Source organism: Marmota marmota, unplaced genomic scaffold, assembly GCF_001458135.2.
Source record: "Marmota marmota marmota unplaced genomic scaffold, marMar, whole genome shotgun sequence".
NCBI classification, from domain to species: domain Eukaryota; kingdom Metazoa; phylum Chordata; class Mammalia; order Rodentia; family Sciuridae; genus Marmota; species Marmota marmota.
In genome coordinates this window covers 310782-337102 of record NW_025999949.1, presented here as the reverse complement: position 1 = coordinate 337102, position 26321 = coordinate 310782, and the positions used below count along the sequence as shown (strand labels likewise).

At 42.4% G+C, this 26321-nt stretch overlaps 1 protein-coding gene across 4 annotated transcripts in view; it reads right to left on the bottom strand.

The window, feature by feature from the left end:
- Positions 1-26321, bottom strand: part of Matn2 (matrilin 2) — a 137787-nt gene that overhangs the window by 64000 nt on the left and 47466 nt on the right. For all 4 annotated transcript variants that reach the window (XM_015486324.2, XM_015486325.2, XM_048801894.1 and 1 more), the window contains exons 3-4: positions 25525-26094; positions 17166-17288 (exon numbers count right to left, since the gene is read on the bottom strand). In XM_015486324.2, coding sequence (XP_015341810.1) covers positions 17166-17288; positions 25525-26094 — 693 coding nt within the window. The remainder of the gene's footprint in view (positions 1-17165; positions 17289-25524; positions 26095-26321) is intronic.

The window sequence follows — 26321 nt, the reverse complement described above, 5'->3', positions numbered from 1 at the left end:
ACGTCCACAAAGTGCTGAGCCCTAGCTATTTACCCACATGCACATACAGGCACACATTTACTGGCATACAAGAACGTGTCTGAGGACGAGAAGGTTAAAGGAATCTCCAGTCCACCACTGATTCAGTCTCTCCTTGGCACAAACAGCAGACCATACTGGCATTTTTTCCCAGCAAGGAGATGACTTGGATGCCACAGACAGCTAGCTCTTTCAGTGATTTTGCCATAAAAATTAGAGAAAATCGGAGACTATGAAAAGGATTGAATATATTATAAGAGAATTTTCTCTGGTTAAAAGGTATCTTTATGACAGGTATGATAAAAATTCAATTACCTAGAAAGCTTGATCGGTCCCTCAATCCAATGGTTACACTTTTTAATAGCACCTCCTTGACCTTTGAGTTTCATAAATTATTGTGCTTTTAAATACAAAATATTAAAGTGATTAAAAATATTAAATCTATATAAGTCAGCATATCTTATTAATTGCCTTGAACAATTTTTAAAAATAAAATCTACATTATCACATGTTTAAAATGCTTACGTTTAAGATGCCATTAATAAGGATTCTTTCTGGTTTTAAAATGCTAAAAAGAAATATTTGTCACTCCCAAACCTCTAAAGTAGATGAAAAAAAAAACCTGATAGACTCAAATTCTTTTGCCTCTTACCAGCAGGTTTATATCTTATATTTCCATTTGGGAACTCCAGTTAGGATTTTCCATGTGTATTTCCAGTGGATTTAGATATAAGGAAAACAGTAATAATCAGAAAAAGAACTCCAGCTGGTACAAAAATCATAGTGAAAAATCAGGGAAGAACAAAATCTACAGTTATAAACCTAACCCAGAGTTGTAAACAAGATCTGAATCATAGGATATTCATTTATTTATTCAATAAACATGTGTTGAGCATCTACTATGTCCCAGACCCTGGAGATACGTTGGTGAACAAAGCAAAAAAAGGAATTTGCACAGCTTGTATTCTACTAAAAATTAAAAATTAGTAACTTGAATACATAGGAAATGTGTTTCTGGCTGAAAGAATAGCAAATGCAAAGGTCCTGAGGTGGAACAAACTGGCCCCGTTTGAGGAACTGAAAGCCAGAGTGGCTGTTAGTATCTAGATTGCCCTGAGGTCTATGTGTTCAGAGGTGGGGGTTTGGGGAAGTGATTAGATCATGAGTGCTCTGACCTCATCAGTGGATTAATCCATTGGTGGCTGAATGGACCACTGGGAGGTGGGATCTAATGGAGGAAGTAGGTCACTGAGGGTGTGCCCTGGAAAGGTGTGTTTTCTTGGCAGCCCCTCCCTCCCTTTCTCTTTCTTTCTCTTTCCTTCTACTAGTTGCCATGAGCTGAGCAACTTTCCTCTGCCACATCCTTTCACCATGATGTTCTCTCTCTCCCTCCTTCTCCCTCCTTCCCTCCCGCCCGCAGTCTTCCTGGGCTGCCAAGAGCTGAGCAGCGCCCCTTGGTGCTCTGCCTCATCTTGGGCCCAGAGCAATGGAGCCAGCTGACCTTGGACTGAAACCTTTGAAACTATGAGCCAAAATAAATGTTTCCCTTTCTAAGTTGTTTCTTGCCGTGTATTTTGGTCACAGCAATGAAGAGCTGACACAGTGGCTTTCATCAGATGTAACCAAAATGATTAAAATACGAGATGGACCAGGATGAAATCCCCGGGCAATGCTAACAACGTGGGAGCATCAGAGTGGGGATGTGCTACTGCCAGTCAGTCAGAGACTGGGCAAGGCTGGCAGGTGAGGGCTAGGTGTTTGAAGAACGTGAAACAGCACTCCAGGCCTCAAGAACAGTGTGAGCACAGTGCAGAAGACAGGAAAGCAGGACAGGCCTCACAGCTGAATTTCCCTCAGGGAATTCCAGGGCAAGTAGCAGAAGATGATGGGAAAGACCACTGACCCCAGATGGCAGAGGACTGTGGACACACGGGTGGAGTCATCTGAACTCCACTCTGCAGGTGGTGGGGACCACTCAAGGAGAAAACCTTAAGAAAGAGACTAGTGACTGACTGCACCTCAGCTGTGCTTGGAAGGATCAGTCTGGCAGCATCACAGATTCTCTCAATTCTGGGAATCTTCAACCACATCTAGCCCAGCTCAATGAACACCACTGTGTGGTTTTAGCAACAGTGGCAGGTTCCTGAATTCCAGGCTGAGGAGCTCTGGTTTGCATGCAGGCTGATGAGAAAATCACCTCTTGCTATGAGGATCTTGAATTGTTCAGGGATTCTGACCTCAATTCATCAGCTGTTAGTGTGTCCCTGGTCTTTTTCCTCCTGGCATGTATCATGATGCTAATTACTTAAGTGTTTGTGCAGTGATGTATTCATGCATCTCCTTTACTAGACTCTAAGCTCCCTACACTGGTGGGTAGCATCCCTGCACAAAGTCCTGATGGCTGGGAAGTGAGGTTCCAACCAGCTGTCCCCCAACAGCCCAAGCCCATCTCTGGAGGAAGGCAGGAGCTTCTGCACCTGGACCCGCCCACTCTCTGTTCCAGGTGCTGCCTGCCTCCTTTGGGATGCAGCAGGAACCCTGCCTAACTGCAGTGACCAAGGCACTGAAGGAAAATAGGTGATTTTTCTTCCATTATTTATAATAGTCTGAATTCAAATTTTCTAACAAATGTTTTTATAATAATGGGGAGAAATCAACATGTTACAAAAGAACTTTTTTGAAAGTGTTTTAAAAGTAGAATCAGAACCTTATGGCAACAATCCCTGCCTCTCAATACTTCCCCCTAGGTAGAGGGAGAGGCAAGAAAATGCTCATTCCTTTCCAGACAGGTTGGGACACCTGCAGGAAGGTCCTGTCTATGGGATCAGCAGTGCATGCCTCAGATGCCCAGCAGAACCTTCTGGAGACTTTCTGACAATCCTGATGCCAAGGTACCCACCTTCCATGAAACCAGACTGGCTACGGGTAGGATTTAGGCAGTGGTATTTGTCAAGGCCCCCCCAACCCTCTAGGGTGCAGCCAGATGAGAGTCTTTGAACCCAATGGATAAAAAAAAAAAAGTTCCTGCAGTCTTCCAGAGGGAAGGTGCCCAGACCTGGGAGTAAATCTCCCTTTATTATCTGAGACCCCTCCCCCACGGCTCAGTTTCCTCTTTCAAACAAATCTCAAGAGTGGTTGCTCCCCTTGCTTCCCTCTCAGAGCAGCTCAAGGAACACCAGATGCACATGAGGGTGCAAAGTGATAGGAAAAGGAAGAAGTACTGCTCGCATTCCAGAAGAATCGTCCCATGAACGGCGAGTGTGCCAGTTGGCTCCAAGTGCAGTGTCCTTTCATACTGTTTTTAGAAAGTTGGGGATTTATGGCCAGGAGTGATCTGTATGGACCCAAGGGAAACCATTGAGGGATTAATCTAATTAAACAAAGACAAAGGAATAAATACAGACTGGGTCTTGACAAAACAATTTTGTTGTTTTCCTGGCAGTGGTCACTTCCATTTGAAACAAGGACAGATGTTTTTGGATGATTCCTTATGCTTTTGAAAAGCAGCAATTTTTTTTTTCTTCTTCTCACAGGCTGAGAGAATTTCACTGGGGGCGATAAAACAAGCCGAGGAGGATGGGAAAGGCTTCAGTTACTCCAGCACAGCCTTCCTCCTTCTCTTCCTGGTGTCCACACTTAGGGCTCATGACTTCAGTCAAACGTGACCTCCTTCAGGAGCTTTCTCCAAGCTAAACAGGGCTTAGGTCTCCTTCCCCCAGGCTCCCATAGCCTAGACACATGGCTCCCTCTGGCACATAGGCATTTACCCTGTTATTGGAAGGACTGAATCACATGTCTGCCTGCCCCAGTAGAGCATGAGCTGGTCTACTTGGTTTTGATTCCCAGATCCTAGTGCAGTGTTCGGGTGCATGCAGTTAGTGCTCCATAAGTGTTCATTTGCTGAAGAAACAATGACAAAGGCTCATATGCCCTGTCTCCCAACAGGGCTGTTCCCAAAGTCCCACAAATACTCTCTTCCCCTAGAAACGGGGTCCTGAGAAAATAAGTGAGAAGCGAACACAACTCTCTTCAAGTCTCTGTGCCTTTGCTCATCCTCAGCAAGAGGTATTCCCATACTGAAAGCAGCCTTGGAGTATGGTGACATCTGAGCACCAAGCCCTAGCTGTGTAGGGGATCTGTGTGTCTTTCCTGGGGAGCTGGTGGCTATGCATTTCCCAGCTCATCACTATTGAGGGACTGACAATAAACAAGATGAATAGGTAAATATATATGGTCTGTTCTATAACTAGGGAAGGGCATTCAGGAGCATTGAGAGGAGGCCTTCCATTTTAAATAGTGTGATCAAAAAAGGGCTTTGCTGAAATGATTTTGTGCGAGGACCTGGGGAGGTGATGTGGAAACAGGCTGAGGGCCTGGCTGGAGCAGGGCAGTTAGGTTTCTTTGGGAAGGGTGGGGATGAGCTGGCAGGTAGAAACTATATCAGTTTTAGAGTCAAACTGTAGTGGCACCCCCTTTCTCCACAGAAAAGGCTTAACTGGGCTTCTCCAGAAATCTTCACCATGGCTGATTTTAGGACAGTCAGCAAAAGAGTCTCTACAAAAGAGTTCAATGTAGGTAAACTTCCAATTTTCGTGTTGTCTTATTTTACTTGGCCACTAGCCGGGAAGAAATCAGCACTCCAGGTGCTGGACACTCTCTCACTAGTTTTTCACAAACATTTATCCAGTATAGTAGTTTGTAGAAATGTGCAAACAAGGCCTCTGGCCTTGAGCTGGACTTCACAGAGATGTCTACATTTTTAAGATAAGAGAAGTTACCAACTGGGCTCCATGGTAACAGCTGGCAGGGGAAGGAAAGAGAGGGGAGAAGAAGCTCTCCCCTTCTCAGGTGTTGCCCTTGAAGGCTTGACTTGCCTAAAACAGTGAGAGAAAAAAAGCTGCTTTTATGTGAACTTCTGCAGATTGTAAACGTCTGAGCCCCTTCCCTTACACGCTGAGTATAAAATTCTGAAACTACCTGAACTCGGGGTTCAGGGGATTGATTGATTACAACAAAAGCTGTGCCCTCTGAACCTGGCTGCAGCCAAATAAAACTGTTTCCTGCTATCTTCGGTGCCTTACCTCGTGTATCCCTACAACAAAACCTGGCCCCATCTGGGTGACTTCTGTTAACTTCAAGTAAGTGACTTTAGTGAGATTCAATTTTCATCAAGAAGTTAAATAAAAATTAAATCTTATTTGCCAGATTAAAAAACAAAAGTCTACATGAAAGAGCACCTGGTCTATATTAATCCCCTTCTCCTTTCCTAAATCTGGGGGAAGAATGAAAGAAGAAAGGCCTTAAGTTTAGGAGCAAGAAGGAGAAAGGGGACACAGGACTAGGAGAGAGGTGAACCCCCACCAAATTTCGCCCACATCACAATTCTAACCATAATTTCATTTTATTAGATACATAGGAAAACTACAAACATGAATATTAGATTCAAAAATGTTTTAAAAGTACCTTTGGCTAAGTTTCGTTTGCTAAATTGATCTGTTAGAGCAAAGTAGGCAATTTTGAGGTTTATAACGAAAGATCTGGCCAAATTCACGCTCAACCTTGCCAGAGGCAACTGTCAGCTCTCAGTGATGGTCCATAATATTCACTCCTTCCTCTTAGTTCCTCGAATCTTACAGGGCATGGTGGCTGCAGGGGCTTAGACTCCCCAGGTGAAACTAATTAGTAAGGACTAGCTCGCTCAGGGCCCCCTGAGCTACGCTGAAATCCACCCCAGTGTTTCCCTAGAGGTTCTCATGCACCCTGGATTCCAGCGTCTTCTTTATTCATCATTTCAGCCCTTGGCACTGCGACCCAGCCCAGAGAACTTGGGAAATTTTCATCTGGCTACATTGAAGGAGGGGAGCATGGGACAAAGACTGTGGCTGCCTGGCTGACATCATCTAGAGCTAAATCAAAGGTTTTTTTTTTTTTTTAATAAACTTTTCAGAATTTTAGACAAGCCACGCTGAGTGCGGTTTAAACCAACAGTTTAATTCTTCCTTGGAGTTAAAGCAAATGAACACCTTTATAAGCCACTCTCTACTTTTTACAGCTCCTGATGTTATTTAACCCAAGATGTAGAAATCAGAAATTATTTACCACAGCAAGAGAGAAGTGTGTTATTAGGGCTGCAATTTCACTCAACTGGGAATGGTAGGGTCTCTGCGCACCCCACCCCAAAAGCTCTCTCAGGAGTTAGAGACCCACAAATGCAGGCAAAAATCTAGGCCTGCATTTGGGGGACCATCCCCTTTCTTTCATCGTGTCTGAAAGCACTAATCTTATTTTGACAGCTGCAGTTTGGATTTAAGACTTTCAACAGTAAATGTGAGTCATCAGCCTTGTGCTGAGAGAAACAAAACGAACCCAAAATCACAGAGAAAAACAAACCTGGCCTTGCAGGCAAGCTCCAGCTGGGACTGCTCCCCTTCTCTCAAGGTCCAATTCTTTTTCAATCAATTCTTCAATTCACTAACAAGATTTTGGTTTTCTTTGGAGAAGGGAAAAAGGAGGAAGGGGAGGGGAATCCCCCAAATGAAGCCTTAAAACAGAAGTAAGTCTGACTGAAAGAGGTTGATCAAAACAACAAATAAATGTGAACAGTGCCCTATTTCTGCTTTTCCATTTCCAAATGGTTGGCATATCATTATGCTCTTAATATAAACCCCCTCCCGAGTGGACTCCCCCAGGGAGAAATCTAGTTTAAAACATCTAGGTCAATGGTCCTAAGCTAGAGTGGACATCAGACATCCCTGGGGGCTTGTGAAAACACATGTTCCCAGGGCCCTGCCCCAGAGGGCCCGTTTAGTAGGTCTAAGGCAGGCTTGGGGACTGGCATTTTAACAAGGTCCCTGCAAAGCAGATGCTGCAGTCCTTCAGAACCGCTTGTCTAGGTGCTTATAAAAATACTGAAGTAGAAGAGAAGTCGTACAAGGTGCAAGCTCGTCTCCCTTGCATATGCATTGCCTTCTTAAACTGACATTTGACCACTCACATCTAGTTATAATTCTGTTCTTCCATAGGGCTCTATGCACCCATGCCCTGGCACAGACAGAAAGTGGCCCATCCTGATCTCTCAGCTACTAAGCCCAGCAGCCAGGGTCAGGAAGGAGCTGGCAACTGGATCTCCTCTGCTCACTAGGTCCCCACAGCTGCTCATGTGCTCCTGGCAGCAGCCAGGTCATTACTGTTGATTCTGCAGCAGAGGCAGCTGCTCTGTGCGTGAGGGTGGCTTGCTCTCACTCTTCCACTCTTGCCCTGCCTGTGAGCTGCCCCAGTGCTCACACCCTGACCTTCACTTTCCACACTCCCTCCTTCCATCTGATTTCTTGCTCTTTCAGGGTCAATGACCACCCCTGAGCAGGTCCAGCCCAGGCTTTTCCTTGAACTCTAATCTTACATCTTGGCTGCACCCAGCCGCTTGTGTGGCTTCCCTCCTGGATTCTGCAGTTTGCCCTCAAAACCCGGTCTCCTCTCTGAAATAATCTGTCAGTGTCAACACTAGCCCCACCCACCATCCCCACCTTATATCATCAACTTCTCCCTGGGGGCTGCGATTGTTGCTGTGGTCTCTTTAATTGACTCAGTGTGTGAGTCTAAGAAGCACACACACTGAGTCAAAGGAACTAATCGGAATTGCAAACTGTCATTTTTATATCCTGCTCTGTGTGTGGAGGGAGCAAGGGAAGCCAAAATCTGAGTGTTTCTTGGGTCTCAAGTACATAAGAGAAATGCCCTATAAGAGCGTCCAGCCGTAGAGGGAAATCCATAGGGAATGAATGATATCTCTGCCCCACTCTATCCCCTTCTAGGCCAAAACATAGATTATTTTTTAAGATATTTATTTTTAGTTGTACACAATACCTTTATTTTATTTACTTATTTATATGTGGTGCTGAGGATCGAACCCAGGGCCTCGAATGTGGTAGGAGAACACTCTACCACTGAGCCACAACCCCAGTCCAGAAGAACATAAATTATTGTGAACACCCAAAACTGTGGTTTTGCCCTTGACCCCTGTGTTCTGCTCCTCCTAGTGATCAAAGAACACTAAGTGCACTCACCTTGAGATCCAACTGCTCCACCCTTTGTCTCCACTCCCATTCCTTCCTGGGTCCCCCTAAAACTATGCCTGCAGGTAGGCCAGTCTAGTTCCAGGACACCTTCTTTGATCTCTTTTCTTACTGCATTTTATCCATTTTATCTGAGTGCCACTTGCCTTCCCAAATCTTCTGATTCATATACACGAGTTTTGTTGAGTTATAAGGAGCATACAATGAACTGCACATGTTTAAAGTGTATAATTTGATAAGTCGGACAGATTAACATATCATCGCCAAAAGTAAAATGATGAACACAGTTACCACTCCCAAAGATCCTCTTTTGGCTTTGTAATCCCTCCTCCTGTCCCGCCTCTTAGCCCCAGGCAACCACTGGTTGGCTCTTTGTCAGATCAATATCTGGCACCTTTTGCTAATGGAATTATGAAATAGGTATTTTTTTCTTTCCACCTAGTTTTTCATTCAACATAGCTATTTTTGAAGTGCCAGGCTGCTGCCTGTGGCCGTGGTTCACTCCTTTCATGGCTAGGTAGTTCTACCTTACATGTATGTGTCCCGGTGTGTTATCCACTCACCTGCTGATAAACATGTGGATTGTTCCCAGTTTAGGTCTACAACAGGTAAAGTGGGTGTGAACATTTGTGTTCAAATCTTTGGACAGAAACTGCCAATTTGTTGGAGCAAACACTAAAAGTGGAATGGCTGGGTCATGTGGTAGGTATGCATTTAACTTTGTAAGAAACTGCTAAACTCCTTTCCAAAGTGGTAGGACCTTTTCACATCCCCACCAGTAGTGCAGGAGAGTTCAACCTCCTGACTTTGCCAACACTTGGTATGGCCAATCTTTTACAGTTTATCTATTCTAGTGCCCGTGTAGTAGTATCACCTTCTGGTTTTAGTTTGCATTTTCCTACTATCTTATAAAATGTTGAACGTCTCCTCATGTGCTTCTTTGCCATACCCATGTCTCCTTTGGCTTAAAGTCGGTTCAAAACTTTTGCCTATTTTTATTAGGTTGTCTTGTTATAGAGTTCTGAGAATCTTTTAAATATTCTAAAATCCTTCATTAGAGGGCTGGGGATGTGGCTCAAGCGGTAGCGCGCTCACCTGGCATGCGTGCGGCCCGGGTTCGATCCTCAGCACCACATACAAAGAAAGATGTTGTGTCCGCCAAATACTAAAAAATAAATATTAAAATTCTCTCTCTTTTAAAAAAATTAAAAAAAATAAAATCCTTCATTAGATATATGTTTTGCAAATATTTTACCCCACTGTATGACCCGCCTTTTCTTTTTAGTAGAGGTGTATTTCAAAGAGCAAAAGCTTTAATTTTGATGAAGTTTATTGTATTGCTCCTTTGTTTTGCAGCTTTGTGTGTACGCTAAGAAATCTTTGCTAAACCTAAGGTTACTAAGTTTTTTTTCTTCTGCATTTTCATTTGGATATTTAATAGTATCCACTCTTACATTTAGGCTTGACATCCATTTCAAATTAATTTTTTTACGTGGTATGAGATAAGATCAAGGCTAATTTTTTTTTCTCTTTTGCGTATGGTGATCCACTGGGGCAGCACCATTGCGGAAGGCCCCTCTCACAGAACTGTCTTTGCACCCATGTCAGAAATCATTTCACCACATACATAGGGTTTACTTCTGGACTTTATTCTGCTCTGCTGATCTGTATGTCCATCTTTACATCAATACCACACTGTCTTGGTTATATTGTTGCTTTATAATTAGTCTTTGAAACACCTACAGGCTGGGGTTGTGGCTCAGTGAAGAGTGCTTGCCTCACATGTGTGAGGCACTGGGTTTGATTCTCAGCACCATAAAAATAAATGAATAAAATAAAAGGTCCATCAAGAACTAAATAAATTTTATTTTAAAAAGCTACAACTTTAGCTTTTGTTAAGTTTTAGTTAATATTCATAATTGTGAATTTGCTACTCATTAAAAATTTGCTTATAACCCCCAATCAGTACTTGGATCATTTTTTAAGTCAACTGTAGATAAGTGAAGGGCAGAAAAAAAGTTTGGGTCTCCCAACACATCTGTTCCCAACAGAGGTTAAATAAGGCAATGCTCAGACTTCTTGTTTCAGCTCTTGTCTTATAAAGGAGCAACTTTTTTTGTGCTATAGTTAGGGCCACTAGCTATACTGCAAAAAAAGTTTTTTTGTTGTTGTGCTTTTGTACTTTTTCATGGTATTTTGATGGCACCAGAGAGTAGTGCTGCAGTGCTGTCTGGCGTTGCCAAGTGCAAGAAGGTGGTGACATACATTATGGAGAAAGCAACATGTGTTAGATAAACTTCATTCAGGCATGAATAGTGGTGCTGTTGGCTGCAAGTTCAATGTTAATGAGTCAACAATATAGATTCAATAAAGTTGGCATATATGGAAACACAAGCTACTCTTCTGACAGGAAATTAATATCAGAACATATAAAAAACTAAAAAAAAATTACCACACCAAAAATAAAACCACCAACAAAATCAATAAATGGGCAAATGAACTAAATGGACACTTCCCAAAAGAAGAAATACAAATGGTCAACAAAAACCTGAAAAAATGATCAACACCATCTCACACCAGTCAGAATAGCAGCCACCAAGTATATAAAAAATAATAAATGCTGAAGATGATAATGGAGAAAGAGGAACACTTTTATACGGTTGATAGGAATGTAAATTTGCATAACCACCATGGAAATCAGTATGGCATTTCCTCAAAACACTGGGAATGGAACCACAATGTGACCCAGCTATACCACTGCTTGATATTTATCCTAAAGAATTAAAGTCATCATACTGTAGTGATACATACATACATACCCATGTTTACAGCAGCACAATTCACAATAGTCAAACTATAGAGCCAGTTTTAACGTCCATCAATGGATGAGTGGGTAAAGAAAATGTGGTATATGTACACAATGGAGTTTTATTCAGCCATAGAGAAGAGTGAATTATGTCACTTGCTGGTAAGTGGCTGGAACTAGAGTACACCATGCTAGGTAAAATAAGCCAAACTCAGAAAGTCAAGGGTAGAATGTTTTCTCTCATATTTAGAGAAGAAAAAGGGGGACAGGGAATGGGAAGGATCTCATGAAAATAGAAGGCAGCCAATGGAGTGGGGGGAGGGGAAAGTGGGAGGAGGAGGGGGTGTTGAGGAATTAAATGGATCAAATTATACTGTTAAATTGTGTGCATGTGCAAATATTTAACAACAAATCCCACTGTTGTGTATAATTGCAATGTTCTAATAAAAAGGAAAAAAAATGGAAACACATGAAACAAGGTTGTTTACTGATTTATGAGTGTTGTGATTAGAAGCTCATAGGAACCTAACCCGGCCTTCCCCTAGAAGTAATGATTCAGTATCTGCTAATTCAATATTTGTGAATTAGGATGAAAATTAATGAGAATTGATTATATTCGGCTATTCCAGGTTTGTTTGTTTGTTGTTGTTTTTTTTGTATTTTCATATATACTTTAGAATCAAGTTGTAAATTTCTAAAAAAAAAAATCTGCTAGGATTTTGGTGGGGATTGCTTTGAATCTACAGATAATTTGAAAAGAACTGAGATTTTAGCCATATAGACTTTCAATCTATGATACAGGATAAGCCTCTATTCCTTTAGATCTTTTATTTATCTCAGAAATCTTTTGAACTTTTTCAGTGTATACAGATCATGCATATCTTTAAAACTCATACTTAATTTAGATATTTAATGCCATTATAAATGTATTTTAAAATATAAATTTCTTATTTTGTTGCCAGGATGCAGAAATACAATAAAATAATTTTTGTATATTGACTTTTTATCTTGCCACCTTAATAAACTCATTAGTTTACTAGTTTTTTTTTTAAAGAGTTCATTAGTTTTTCCACAGAGGCAATCATGTAATTTAATAGACAGCTTTACTATTTCCTTTCTAATCTGTATGACTTCTAATTTCTTTTCTTTCATTATTACTCCAATTAGACCCTTCATACAATGTTGATAGAAGCAATGAGTCTTGTTCGTTATACTGTTTTGTTTCTTATTTTAGAAGGAGAGCATTTAGTCTTTTACATTTCAATACAATATTAACTGCAGATTTTTCTTTTAGAGGCTGTTTATCAAGTTGAGGTACTTCCCTTTCATTTCTACTTTATTGAGAGTTTTTATTATGAATGAATGTTAAATGTTATCCATTACCTTTCCTATATCTACCGAGATTATTTTTCCTTTTTTAAAATCTGTTAATATGGTGAATTACATTGACTTCTGAATGCTAAGCCAAATTTGCATTGATGGGATAGACTGAATGTGGTCTTGATATATTATTCTTTTTAGATACAGTATTGTTGGATTTTAGTTGCTACAATTTTGTTAAATCATTGCATCCAAATTCATTAAGGATGTGGGTTACAGTTTTCATTTCTCTCTCTAATCGTGATTATCTGTCTGGCTCATGCTCCTTGTTTAAACTTTAATATAAAAGCTATCAAATCACTTATATAGCTTGGGAAAATAATGTGAGAAACATTTCCACAGAATAAGAGTACAATGTATTTGGTATGGTTCTTGAGACAGAAGCAGAGAGACAGAAATCTGTACAAGAAAAATTGTACCTTTTGCTAAATGTTGCATTTTCATTAGACAAATTAAATGTTCCAGAAGGGAGGGGAAATTCCATATATATAAATATATAAAAGAAACAAGATAAGGTTCTTTCTTGTTAGTGAAAAAGGAATTCCAGGGGAGGGAAAAGATAAGGGAAATATTCACATGGAGAGGGCCCACTCTGTGAGGTTCCTTCTCCCATATTTTTTTTAAATGGGGAAAAGGAAGGACGTGAACCTTTATTGTTCTAGCACTATGCTAATGCTTTTGATATGCAAAACATGATCTCATATAATGGTATCTGAAAGGCAAAAAGGATCTATAACATTGAACTTCAAAATGTTCTAAATCACCCTAAGAGCAGATCCCAGAAGGTTAGATTCTTAAATGCACTTTATCTAGTCTTTGAATGGAAAGACACTTTGCGGACAGCTAATTTTTCATTCAGAATGGGCTACCTGAATTGCAAAGTCACCTAATGATGGATTTATGCTACCCCTGAAAAAGAGAAAGTTAGTGAGAGTGGGTAGAATGAGTGCTAATAACACTTCAATAATTGAAGGACTTTCTTTATTTGGGTAAGGAAATAGCTTTCTGGCAGATGGCTTCAGATGGCAGAAATAGGATCAAAGGTGGAGAGTAGGATTTCAGTTCAGCCACTAATCCAAGCTGTTTGGATGTAGCTTTGCAATGACCCAGTTCTTAAGAGCCATCACCCATCTGGGATCCTGGGAGGAGATAGAATTCTGGGGTTATATGGAAGAGGGAGGGAGCCAGAACTCTGAGAATCAGCATCCATCACTTGTTACCACTCGAAGAATCTATGAATCAGCTGTGTCTGTCTCCTTTCTCCACCAGGCAAAGAATAAATAAATAAATGTGTGTGTGTGTGTACATGCAAATAAATATGCTTTGTCCTCCCTCTTCCTTATGAAATATTTTATTAGAGATATAGCCAAGGAGAAAGCTCATCAAACAGTCCCAAACCTCACAGCACTCAGGCTGCATCCACAGCAGTCCTGGGGAGCCCAGAGGGCAGCCGTGCAGAGAGACAGTGACCCTGTGCCACAGCTACCTAAAGAGACAAGTAACTGTCCGTGGCCCTGCCTGGAGCTCCATCCAGCAGGGTCCCAAAGTGGGGCAGCCCTCTGGGGTATCTCAGCAGAGCAGACTCCTCACCAACCACAACATCAACAGCCTGGATGGCCCAATAGCCAGTCCTGAAACCACATCCAGGGTCACTGTGCTTTTGAAGACAGTTGCCTAAGTGGCCCTCCCACCATCATTTTGTGCAATGACAGTAGCACAGCATTTGGCAATGAACTTGGGGAACTATCAGTTGAATGTTAGTCCTGGTGAATGAGTTCTGAGTCTCTTCAGGATCAGTGGGCCATGGAATCTATCTGTCCTGGGCTTGGAGAGGCTTCTCTGGGTTGCAGGGTTGCCCTGTTGCCATCTGGGGGCCCTCAAGTATCATGGGAGAGTATCAAACGGTGGCTCAGAGCTAGGACATAGCACGATTTGGATTCTGGTTTGGTCACATTGGTAGCCATGTGACCTTGAGTAAACTGTCTAACATGTTCGTTCCTTATTTTCCTTACCTGTAAAATGAGAATGATAAAATTAACTTTAAGAGCTCATTGTGAGAGCTGGGGTTGCGGTTCAGTGGTAGAGCACTTGCCTACCATGTGTGAGGCACTGGGTTCAATTCTCAGCACTGCATAAAAATAAATAAAGTTCCATTGACAACAACAACAACAGAAAAGGTTAGCATTTAAAAATAAAAAAGAGCTCATTGTGAGAATTAAATGAGAAGACAGAGAGAAAGCATTCAGGAGAGCCTGGCACATGGTTAGGCCTGACTTTGCATCCTACACACTGAGCTCTATATGGGCTACAGTCCCTGTTGATCACAGATACCTCAGCTCTTTATTGGATTCACCCATGCAAGAATGGGAGCTCCAAAATCAAAGCAGCATTGCTGTTTTATTCACTGTTTTATTTCCACCTTTTTACAGGCTGCCTGGTATGCCTTCTATTCTCAATGCATGTTATATTGAGGAACATAAATAAATAAATGAACCAATCAATGAGGATTTGAAAGAATGAATGACAAGAACTTCTTAGGGAATAAGAGGTTTTTGGACAAGGGGGTGTAACCCACATTTCTTTCCATGTAGGAGATTGCCCTGCTACATACAGGACAAAAGAGAAAAATGGAAATAGCAGTGTCTTGTTCCTCTTCAGGCCCATGAGAGTTTTGCAGGGACACGTTCCTGAGAGCAGTTGGCAAAGAGAGGACGGTGGATGGCATAGCTGCCCCTTGCCATAGCTTTAACTATTCATGAGACCAAATTCAGGGGTTAACAAAGACTGATCAATAAAGTCAGTATTAATTTGTTGCCGTCATTCCCATTTTATGAATAAGAAAATTCAAAGTAAAGGGATTTAAATAACCAGCTCAGGGTAAGACAGCCACAAGGGGTAAAAAAATTTCAGGATTGAAACGAGACCTGTAGACCATAAAGGCCTTGTTCTTCCTACAAGGCCTTTGGTATTCCAATCTCAGAAATGCAAAAAAAAAAAAAAAAAAAAAAAACCAAAAAAAAACCACTCATGAGTATGATCTTTTTCTGACAGAGAGGGAATCATACATATGTTAAGCTAAGTCTGGTGCTGAAGGTAGTGATAGCTTAACTCCTTCAGGGTCATTGGCAGGCTAGTCAGATGGGCAGCTGAGCCCTGTTCCAGCTCCTTCTCTTCTCCGGAGGTGAGGCCCTTCTAAAAGTCCACTCACTGCCCAAGGCTAATGAACCTCAGAGTATGGCAGCAATGGGTCAGAAGATCTTGGCAAATCCATACCAGTTAACTCAATCTCTGACTGTGAACCCAGGAGTCACTTCCTGACTCGTTCTTAGCTGTGGAAGTATGAGAGCCACTGCTCTGGGCCCCTATCACATCTCCTCCCTGCTATCCACCTTGGTATCTGTTGGAAGCCCCAGTGCAGCCCCAGGCAGGGAGTAGTCCAGGGACATCAGGGGCCATGGAGGGCCCAGGCAGGGCTGGCAACCCTGCTCACGAAATCAGAGGGAAGACCTTTTGGTTTTTTATTAGTTGGTGTCAGAAATCCTCTGGCTTGGCTAAGCCAGCCCATGGGAAATGGACATTGGCAGCTTCCCAGATCCCCACTGAACACTGGGACATCCGACAAGGAGAAGAATCCTTGTGACCCTCAGAAGGGCAGGGCAGAAAGGGAGTGGGCAAGATGGAGGGAGGCTCAGCACACCTGAAGAGGACAGGGGGAGACTAGGAGATGCTTAGGATGGTTGCTAAGTGAGGTGTGAGAGGATGTGAGCTGACCTTTCCCAGGCTCTCCCAGTTCTTCTGTAAACTCCCTTAAACCCTGTGAGTATTTTCTGTGAGTGATTTGTGCTGTGGATCCTGATGAAGCATCAGATCTTGGAGCAGAAGATGAGGATGATTCCAGCTACTTAACATCTGGGGGCCTGGGGTCTGAGAGGAGCCTAAGAGCACAGAGCTCCCTGGCCCTCATAGTTCAGAGGGCTCCAGAGCCACAGAACTGGAGGGAGTCAAGCAGATGTTCCCTAATCTTGGGAAGCCTCCAGCCATGCACTCAACTCTTTAACTGAAAAGTGAGAAGAAAAATGGAAAATGTGGTTTGGCTCTATAAAAGTGATACTAATTACAGCCATTTGTGCAAACTGCTTTCCATTAATGCTTAATTGCTAACCATGTGGTATAGGAACAATTATGCATCGCAAGAAGTACATGTCCGCTTGGCTGAGTTCTGCTTCCCTCCTGCGTGCTGGTCTTCCTCAGGCTTTGCTTTCATAGCCTGCTTGTCTGTGGGTTAGGACAGCAGCTACGCTCAAGCGTGGAGAAAGATCAGCACAGATGTATGCGTAATTCTGTCCTGTAAGGGATGGTTACCTGGTGCTGGCTCAGAATATGCCCTTTTTTAAATTTAGGAGACCAATAAAGCATCCCTCACCAAAGCAATCAGATCCCTGCATACCTCTAAAATAGAACTTAAGTAATCATTCCCAGTTGAGGTAAATAACTCATCTTAAGTCCATGCTTTAGAGAGGAGAGTAAAATATGGAAACAATTCCTCAGGGTACACTTAATAAAGACAGCAGATAAAAAGGTTCTTCAGTAGCTGTCCCTAAAGAAGAAGTTGAGAGGTGAAGCTCACACATACCAAGTAACTTTTCTGAGACAGTGTCTCCACTAATCTTTCACATTCTGCCTGGTGGCCTACTATGTGCCAGGGTCTGGCAGAAGCATCATGATGGGCAGAGTGGGGGCAGAGTCAGCACAAAATATGGAACCTTGTCTGTCCTCAAGGTAAGTGGGTTGGGAAAGGGACTACAGATGAATAAAATAAATAAATAAATAAATAAAGCCCACATGAAAGAAGAGAGAACAATACAGATACATCCACAAAGCAATCTTACTTCTGCAAGTCTTCTGATTCGAGTTGAGAATGTACCCTTGTTTGCACCTGCAGACATATGAGCCAGGAGTGTTGATGCAGAAGTGGGCACAGTTGTGTTCCAGGATGCTGCACATGTGGACCACTGAAAGGGAAGACACAGGCCATTAAGTGAACAGTGACGCTTTCCCTAACGTCATCCCACCCAACATTTATTCTGAGCCTACTCTGTGAAGAGAGAGCAGGACCAAATAGAAGTGAGCTGCAGGCCCTACTCTCAAGGGGCTTTACGATCTATGGTACACAATACAGGTACAGATAGGTGGCATCAGCAACTTATAAAGGACCATGTAGGATTGTTGGAAAATAGTGTTAGGATGAACCATATGAAATTGCTGACATCCAATTGTTTTTGACCTACAAAACCAGAGATTTCCAGTTTAACTTAATAATACCATTCAGCAGGCAGGATGATCAGAAAGTTTACTGACTACCAGAAGATGCCTTAGCTTATGTGGATTTCCATAGGTAGAATTGGAGTTGGAGAAAAAGCTATTAGTTAAATGAGGATGTGTTAAAGAGCCCAAAGTTTCCCAGGATCACAAGTTGTTGTTGTTTTAATATTTATTTCTTAGTTGTATTTGGACACAATACCTTTATTTTATTTATTAATTTTTATGTGGTTCTGAGGATGGAACCCAGGGCCTTGCACATGCTAGGTGAGCACTCTATCGCTGAGCCACACCCCAGTCCCCTAAATAATGCATGTTTTTAAATATGCAAAAGTATACAAAATTTTGGAGTAAGAATGAATTCATAGGTTTCATGTTAGCGTGATTTTTATATCTCAATTTAAAATATTTCTGCATTTATTTTCTGAAGTACCTCAGCTCTTAGATGCATAGATTCTTGCATAAGTCTACATGGAGCTCATAAAATTCTCATTTTTTTTACATCTTAATTTATGACTATACTCAACATAATGCAACTCAAGCATATTTAAAATTAACAACTATCAGTGTGCAAGTTATGTAAGTGTTCTTACAGACACAAAAGATGTTTATATGTAGAAAATAATTCTATGAAGTTAAAATAAAAGGGGCACTCAAAAGCTAAGAACAATTCCATTCATCTAGCACTTAGAAAAACTCAGCTATTGATGAAATCCATCCTAAAACCATGGCTCTTTATATCTAAGTAAGAAATATGGTAGGCAATAAATGGAATAGGGGAGTAAAAAACTGTTTTATTTCATGACAGTACAATATAGAATGTATTGTTCTGAGTTTATGCTTGTGTTTTAGCTCCTGTTAGGTACAAAAAACATTAGGAAAGTTCATAGATTAAATCTCATCTGTCATTTTTACTACAGGGTGAAATAACCATCTTTTTTGTGATGCTGAGCAATTTCTTAACTTTTTTATATAAAGTGGGACACAAATAGCAATGGCTCATATGGACTTTGTGAAGGTTATGTTACCCAAGATGGTAAAGTGGTTAGAAGAGTGTCCAATATGGGTGGTGGGGGGTGTGTACTCTGTACCAATTTATAAATGCCAAAGAAAATATAATGATTTTTAATTGACATGTTTCGTTTCATCCTATAAGTACTGATCTTTGACTTTGACTTTGGATTTTCACTCCACATGAGTCAAGGTTTTATCTATACTGATACATGTATTGTATATCTTGGAATCTAAAATGTACCCCAATTTCAGAGATGTTCAAATGTGAGGACACATAGAATCAATCCTCATTATTTGTGGATTCCATATTTGAAAATTTGCCTACTTGCTAAAATTTATTTGTAACCCCAAATCAAAATTCACAGCACTTGCACAGTCATTTGTGGACACGCTCAGAGAGGTGAAAAATTTGTCATCCGACGCAGATGTTCCCAGCGGAGGTCGAACAAGGCAACGCTCTGTTTTCTCGTTGAAGCTGTCATATTTCATACTGCAAACAAGTCATTTTCACAGTCTATTTAGTGCCATGTTTTTGTCATTGTTGAGCTTTTCATAGGTGATTTTGCTGTTTGAAAGGGTGAAGAGCTGTCTAGTGTTCCCAAGTGCAAAAAAGGTTGCGATGTACCTTTTGGGGAAGATATGCATGTTAAAATAAGCTTCATTCTGGAACAAGTTATACCTTTGTTCATAAAGGTATAAATGTTAATGAATCAGTATTCATATGGTAAATAAGTTGTGTTTAAACAGAAACACAGAATGAGGTAATTTATTTTATTTATCATTTATATTAATTAATATTTATATTAATTAATTTATATATCATTTGACGTTTTTGTCAACTGACCAAGGGTCACAGGACCCACATATGTACCTGGGATGTTTTGCATCCTGCAAGGCTCTCCTCTCTCCCTGGACTGCTGCCATCAAGTCACTTGTGGGCATAAGGACACTCCTGAGGATCACATAGCATGTCACCACCATTCCTTCATAATGAAGGAAGTCTAGAGTTAGGCAACTGATTCCAGGCAGTCCCCTCTGGGGAGGCCCCAGCAATGGGCCTGGTGCCTGCCTCCTTACTGGGACCTTGACAGACAAATTAAGAGGAGGTGTGAGGCAGGGAAAATCCCAGGTGGGCAGCCAGCAGCCCTGTGGGGAAGAGGGTGGCTTTTGGAAATAGACCACCCAAAAGCTCAGATTTGCCACCTATTATGACCTGTATGAATTACTTAATTTCTTTAACTCCACTTTCTTCCCCTGTCAAATAGGAACATTATAAAAACTATTGCATAGGGTTAGGAGGGGCAGCTTATAACTAGGCTTATTTTGGTCATGTCACATAAAAGAAACTGGAACCAGGAGTTTGTAACTGGGCACAATTGGAGAGCATTGGATTAGGAGCCAGAAGACCTTCGTTCTAGTCTCTTTTACCTTGTAGAACAAGTGAAGGAAGAGAAGGAGGTGTGTAGAAAGCCTGTTTCTTCACCTGTAGAACAAAGGCATGAGTGGGCTCTAGGGAACCTCAGTACAGACCCCTAGTATTTAGTCTGTATAGCAGCCCCCTCTCTAGAAACAACCCTTCCTGCCTGGTAACCATAGGAGCTGCCATGGTGGCCTGAGTTGGCTCCACTCCTGGCTGCTACAGGTTGGTACAGTGTTTGACAATCAGTCCTTAATTGGCGTTTAGAAACTAGAACTTAGTAAAGGGGACTCAACTAACAGCAGGTAAAGGGAGGGCCCACGGGGTGATGCTTCCTGCCCCATGGACCAGAGAAGAAGGGGAGCAGATGAAAGCAGGTCACTCATTACTCTTGTCCTTATTTCCATGAATAATACGATTCAATCCCCTCCTTTTCAAAGTTGATGCAAGTCAAATTTCTGACACTTTCAACAACGACAAAAAATAATTCCAATTTTATTAGACAGAATAGGTTCTTCCATCTTTAGAATCCTATGGATGAGGGCTTGAGGGAGCTGAGGAGCATTTGGGCTTCAGGCCTTGCTCTCCTGTGGGACAGGCCTTTGCAAGATGACTAAAGGGAAGAAGATACCCTGGCTCCTGACCTGCCAGACAGGGTCCCATTAGCCCCTTTTCTCAGAAGATCTTCCAGGTTTACATTTGGTCAAGGTTTCATGTTTGGAGGGGGAAATAACTAACTAATCAGTCATCTAAGTCATTGGCAGGGATTGGCTTTTGGTTAGGAAACATGAAGAGAAGTGTTTTTTAACAACTGTATCCATGACCAAGAGTGTTCATTGTGGTGGGGTTGATGTGGGGTCTTGAAAGGAACAATTACTGGGTATATGAAACAGACATCTGTCAGTCTGGTCTCCCCACTTCAGAATGGGGCCTCAAGGGGGTACAATAAGTAGACTTTGCCCAGGCCAGTCTGTGAAGGGTGTGTCTTCAGAACACTATTATGACCTTAAATTATGCCTGCTCTGGCTGGGACAGGGCTATTAGGGTAGGAATGGCCTCCTTCAACTCTAAAATGCCAGGCCACACTGATAAAGCTGGCACTGAGAGATTAATTACAAGTAGCCCTGCCCAGGTTAGAGTGAGCCAAAGGACAGATATGCAAAGGAGAGACACACATTTTTTCAGCCCTGAAAAATGCATGTTCTCTCTCACTGGAGGCAAAAATGGTGGATGTGTGGCTTTTGGGCATCCTGTAAACAGGACCTCAGTTCATAGGACAGTTGGCCTCCAAGCCTATCTGGCAGTCTCGGGCATTGCCTGAGAATGGGACCTCAGGATTTTCTTTGGCTAGTGTGGGAGGTCACTGCTTCACCAGTACAAAGGTGCTGCTGTGCCCAGGTCCATGGCCACATAGCCACCATGAGCTGAAACCATGGCTCTTGCCCAAGAGACTGTGGCTGTAGAGCCTAATCAATTCCTAGCTGCAGGATAAAGGCTCCTGCCCTGATCCCGCCTAGACACTGGCTGTCTCTGTCTGCAGATCCAGCACCACTTTCTGCTCTGCCTATATTACAGGTGTCATTAGCCTTTTCCCCACTAAAATCCTGTCCTTCCTAGGTGCACAGTGGCCTCTACTCCCCTGCCTGGCACTTTATGAACACTTTTCAAACTGTGGGTCATGACTCCTTATTGGGTAGTAAAATCTGAGAGAATCGAGACTAGCATTTACATTTCTTTTTAAAATAAAATTGAGCCAGACATGGTGCATGCCTGTAATCCCAGTGGTTCAGGAGGCTGAGGCAGGAAGAGTGCAGGTTCAAAGCCAGCCTCTGCAACTTAGCAAGGCCCTAAGCAACTTGGCAAGACCCTTTCTCAAAAAAAATAAAAAGAGGTGGGGATGTGGCTCAGGGGTTAAGTGCCCCTTGGTTTTAAAATAAAATAAAATAGAAATGAAATTGAAAATATCATCATTCTTTGCCTGGATTATTTCATTCACCCTCCCCATCAACTCTGGCCAACCAGAGTCTGTGTAGCACATAACGGTTAGGATGTAGCTCCTGACCAGAGTGCCTGGGCACCCATTTCAACTCTTTCACTTAGAGCTACGTGACCCTGGGCAAGTTATTTAACCTCTCTGGGTCTAAATTCCCTTTTCTATAAAATGGAAATTTTAAAAGCACCTATTTCACAGGCTAGTCATGTTAATAAAAAGATTAATAAGATTAATAAGATGCTAATAGCTCAAAAAAGCACATACATATGTTAATAGCAATAGATAGAGAGACTTTCAAAACCTCAGAGATGCCATCTATAATTGAAAGATGTTCTTTGATATTGTCTGATAATTGGAGGGCAGATCAAAACTGTGTAGCCTATGGATGCTCAATGTATTGACTATAATAATACACAAGACGTGTGCTCAAACATCTGTTCACACATCTACTGTGTGTGTAAAATCCCCATTCTAAAGATGGAGCAATGGAAGCTCAAAGGGGGACCATGAAGAATCTTCTCAGCATTCTAGAGCTGGAGTCTCCTCACTTCCAGCCTTTTGCCTGTGGGTGAATGCCAATCACAAAGCAGGTTTACCAGGCAAGGTAGGGCATGGGGGTGCAGTTGGAAAATGGTCCCAATAAGTAAAAGAGTGAAATGAGCAAGAATTTGCAATCAGAGCCTTACTACCATCTCCTGGCTGTTTGCTGTTGGCTGATTTGTCTGACAAGCTCACCAAACTGTATGAAGACAGCGGGGTCAAGGGGCCACCTGCCTCCAGAGTTTCCAGGAGGCTCAAAAGCAAAAACCTAAGGGATAGTACTTCATACATGTTAGGTACTGCAAGCTTGATAAAGAGACTCTAGGGCCTCTTCAATACCTTCAACTATTATTTTTTTTTTTTTGAGAGAGAGAGAGAGAGAGAGAATTTTAATATTTATTTTTTAGTTTTTGAGGGACACAACATCTTTGTTTGTATGTGGTGCTGAGGATCAAACCCAGGCCGCACGCAGGCCAGGTGAGCGCACTACCGCTTGAGCCACATCCCCAGCCCGGGCCTCTTCAATACCTTCAAAACAGTGGCTGAGGCTGTTGGGCTGAGCCTGGTGGGACCTAAAGAGTGCAGCTATGGGAGGGGGTTGTGGCTCAGTGGTACAGCACTTGCCTAGCATGTGTGAGGCACTGGGTTTGATCCCTGGCACCATATAAAAATAAACAAATAAAATAAAGGTATTGTGTCCATCTATAACTAAAAAAAATTTAAAATAATTAAGGGAAAAAAAAGAGTACAGCTTTATCTCCTGCAAGATGGATGGGAGTGGGGGATTCATTGTTCTCCAGCCACACAAATGAACAGGACAATACCAATGTTTTCTTAGAGCTTCCAGATTGCAAAAAAAATGACAGAGGAGGAAAATCCAAACTGCCTTGTAATTTTGCTGCTGAACCTTACAGCACACAGAGAAGGATCTTCCATGGACAAGTTCACTTTCAACAAGTTCATGGGGGTCAGCTGCGTTGTAGCTCTTCCACCTTATCAGATTATCTTTCCATTTGCTGATTAATCCAGAGTGCTTACGAAAGAAGTCTTCCATTAAAATTTTCCAATACATACAGATAAACTGTCAAAAGTGTTACAGAACCAATTTCTTTTAAAAATATTTCCAGGAAAGGGGGAGCATAAATTCTGCAGAAGTCATTTAAAGTCATAAACCTTAAAAATGTTTGCAGTGTGTTCTACTGATTGAAGTTTTCCAGTTGACTTAGGCCACAACACACCACAATAACTCGGCCTCTCTGTGGCGCCAGGGAAATGGCACTTCTGAACATTTTCCAAGTGACATTGCAAAGAAAAAGGTTATTTTTTTCCTCCATGGCATTGATTTTTTTTTTAAGTAAATCTTTTGATTCTGGAGTCAAGAAAAAAGGGGGTCTCAGGTTTTTGAGATTTATTCTTCGCAAGAGGATTTAAAAAAAAAACATCAAATGTTCATCCTTTTCTTTCTCCCTGAGGCCTATATCATGCAGGTCTAGGGTTTGTCACATTCTTTTTTTTTTTTTTTTTGATATCGGAGATTGAACCCAAGGACCATTAACCACTGAGCCACATCCCCAGCCCTTTTTTATATTTTACTTAGAGACAGGGTCTCTCTGAGTTGCTTAGGGCCTTGCTAAATTGCTGAGGCTGGCTTTGAACTAATGATCCTCCTGACTCAGCCTCCCCAGCCACTGGATTACAGGCATATGCCAGCGCACCAAGCTATGTTTGTCACATTTTGAGAACTGGTCCTCAGAGCCCTTACAGGAGCAGGTCCCCCTCTGAGGGAGTTAGTGAGGAGTCGGCTTCTTAAGCTCATTCTCACTTTTTGTTTTATACCATGGACTGAACTCAGGGGCACTCAACTACTGATCCCCATCCCCATCCCTATTTTTTTGTATTTTATTTACAGACAGGGTCTCACTGAGTTACTTAACACCTCACTTTTGCTGAGGCTGGCTTTGAACTTGAGATCCTCTTGCCTTAGCCTCCGGAGCCACTGGAATTACAGGCATGCGCCACGGTGCCTGGCTTAAGCTCATTCTCCACTCATATGTCAGAAATGCTAGTCATTTCTTCATCAAAGAAGCATGGTGGCTGGAAGGGACGGGGCAGCTGGAGTAGACAAGGCAGGACGGAACACTGTTTGCCAGGTGAGACACTTATTTCCAGTTGTCAGGGACAGGAGTAGAGCCTGGATGAAAATGGGACTCCCAGAGGAGGAAGAGTCGAGAAGGCAGCTGTAGAGGCAGGAAACTGGGGCGAGAGCAAGTTGACCTGCTGAGAAAAGTGGAGCCAGGGCTGGGGTCAGAGGTCACTGGGAGGAATGTGGGAAGGAGGAGAGAAGCCATGTGGAAAAAAAGATTAGAAAGCAAGAGGGGGAAGAAAAATGTCTTAACATAGAAGAATGCAGATCCAGGACCTGGGGAGGTATCTTCCTGCAGAAGGAGTAGTGGGTGAGGAGAACCACCTGCCACCCTTATAGGTGGGAAGGTGCCAGGGCTACATCCTGCCCACACTCCCAGGCACTAAGTCTTTTTGTCAATTAAGAAAACATCCACTGCTAGTTCCATTGTGGGACAAAAATACCTTGGTACTCTACACCATCCAAGAGAACCAGATTATGGTTTCTGCCTTCCATTCCCACCCCCGCTCCAATGTATGGATTCTAATTTACAGAGCACCAGGACAGCCCAAGTGCTGGAGAAAAACTTTGTTTTAACCCCTGGCCTAGGTTAGGCCCTGCTCCACCATCCCCTGAATTCTTCCTCCATTCCACTGTCACAACTGCACTTAATTATTTGTGTAATTAATTATATGCTTCCCATCTGTCTCCCTTAGCCAAAGTGTAAGCCCCAAAAGAACACTGTCTCTCCTGATCTTTGCTGTAGCACAGGATGAACGCTTGAAGATGAGTGAATGAGTCCTAACAGTTCCCCTCGAAGAGTCGAAGAAAGATTGGACTTACCGCACAACTTGTTCTGGAACACTGAGGTCAGCGACTCGATTTGGCTGAAGTTGGCCACCAGGAAGACATGGTCTTCATGGGGCTCACTCCCAATAGCCTTCAATGTGTTGAAGTCCACTTGGCCCACACCAATGGCAAAGATCAAGATGCCTGTGTCCCGCGCCTTTGCAGCCACCTCAGCCACAGAGTCCTGGGGCCTCCCATCTGTCACAATCATTATGACTCGAGGCACATTCTCTCTCAGGGGCCGGGCCCCCTCTGCTTCTGAGAATGCAATGTTCAGGGCATACTGGATGGCCAGCCCTGTCATGGTGCCTGTGGACAGATGCCTCATCCTCTTGACCGCTCGTTCCACCTCAGATTTCCTCTTGAAGGTCTTGAGGGAGAACTCATTCTTGACCGTGCTGCCATATTGGAGCAGACCCACCCGGGTGACATCTGGACCAATGTCCAAGAACTGCAAGATATCCACGATGAACTCCTTGACCTTTGCATAGTCATGGGTGTTGACACTGCGGGAGCTGTCAATGATGAAAACCAGGTCTGCTCGCTTATTGTCACAGGAGCTCTCTGGGGAAAGAGGAGCAGTCAAACACTTTAGAAGGGAGTTAAGGATGTAGTAAAGATTGGCTATTGCTGAAAATCCTGGAATTGATGATCAACTTTCAAACCTCCAGAATTCATCAGTCTCCTCCCTACTTGGGAAGATACACACACACACACACACATATATACATACATGACTGTATGATGGTAACCCTTGGCTATAAATATATATATATATATATATATATATA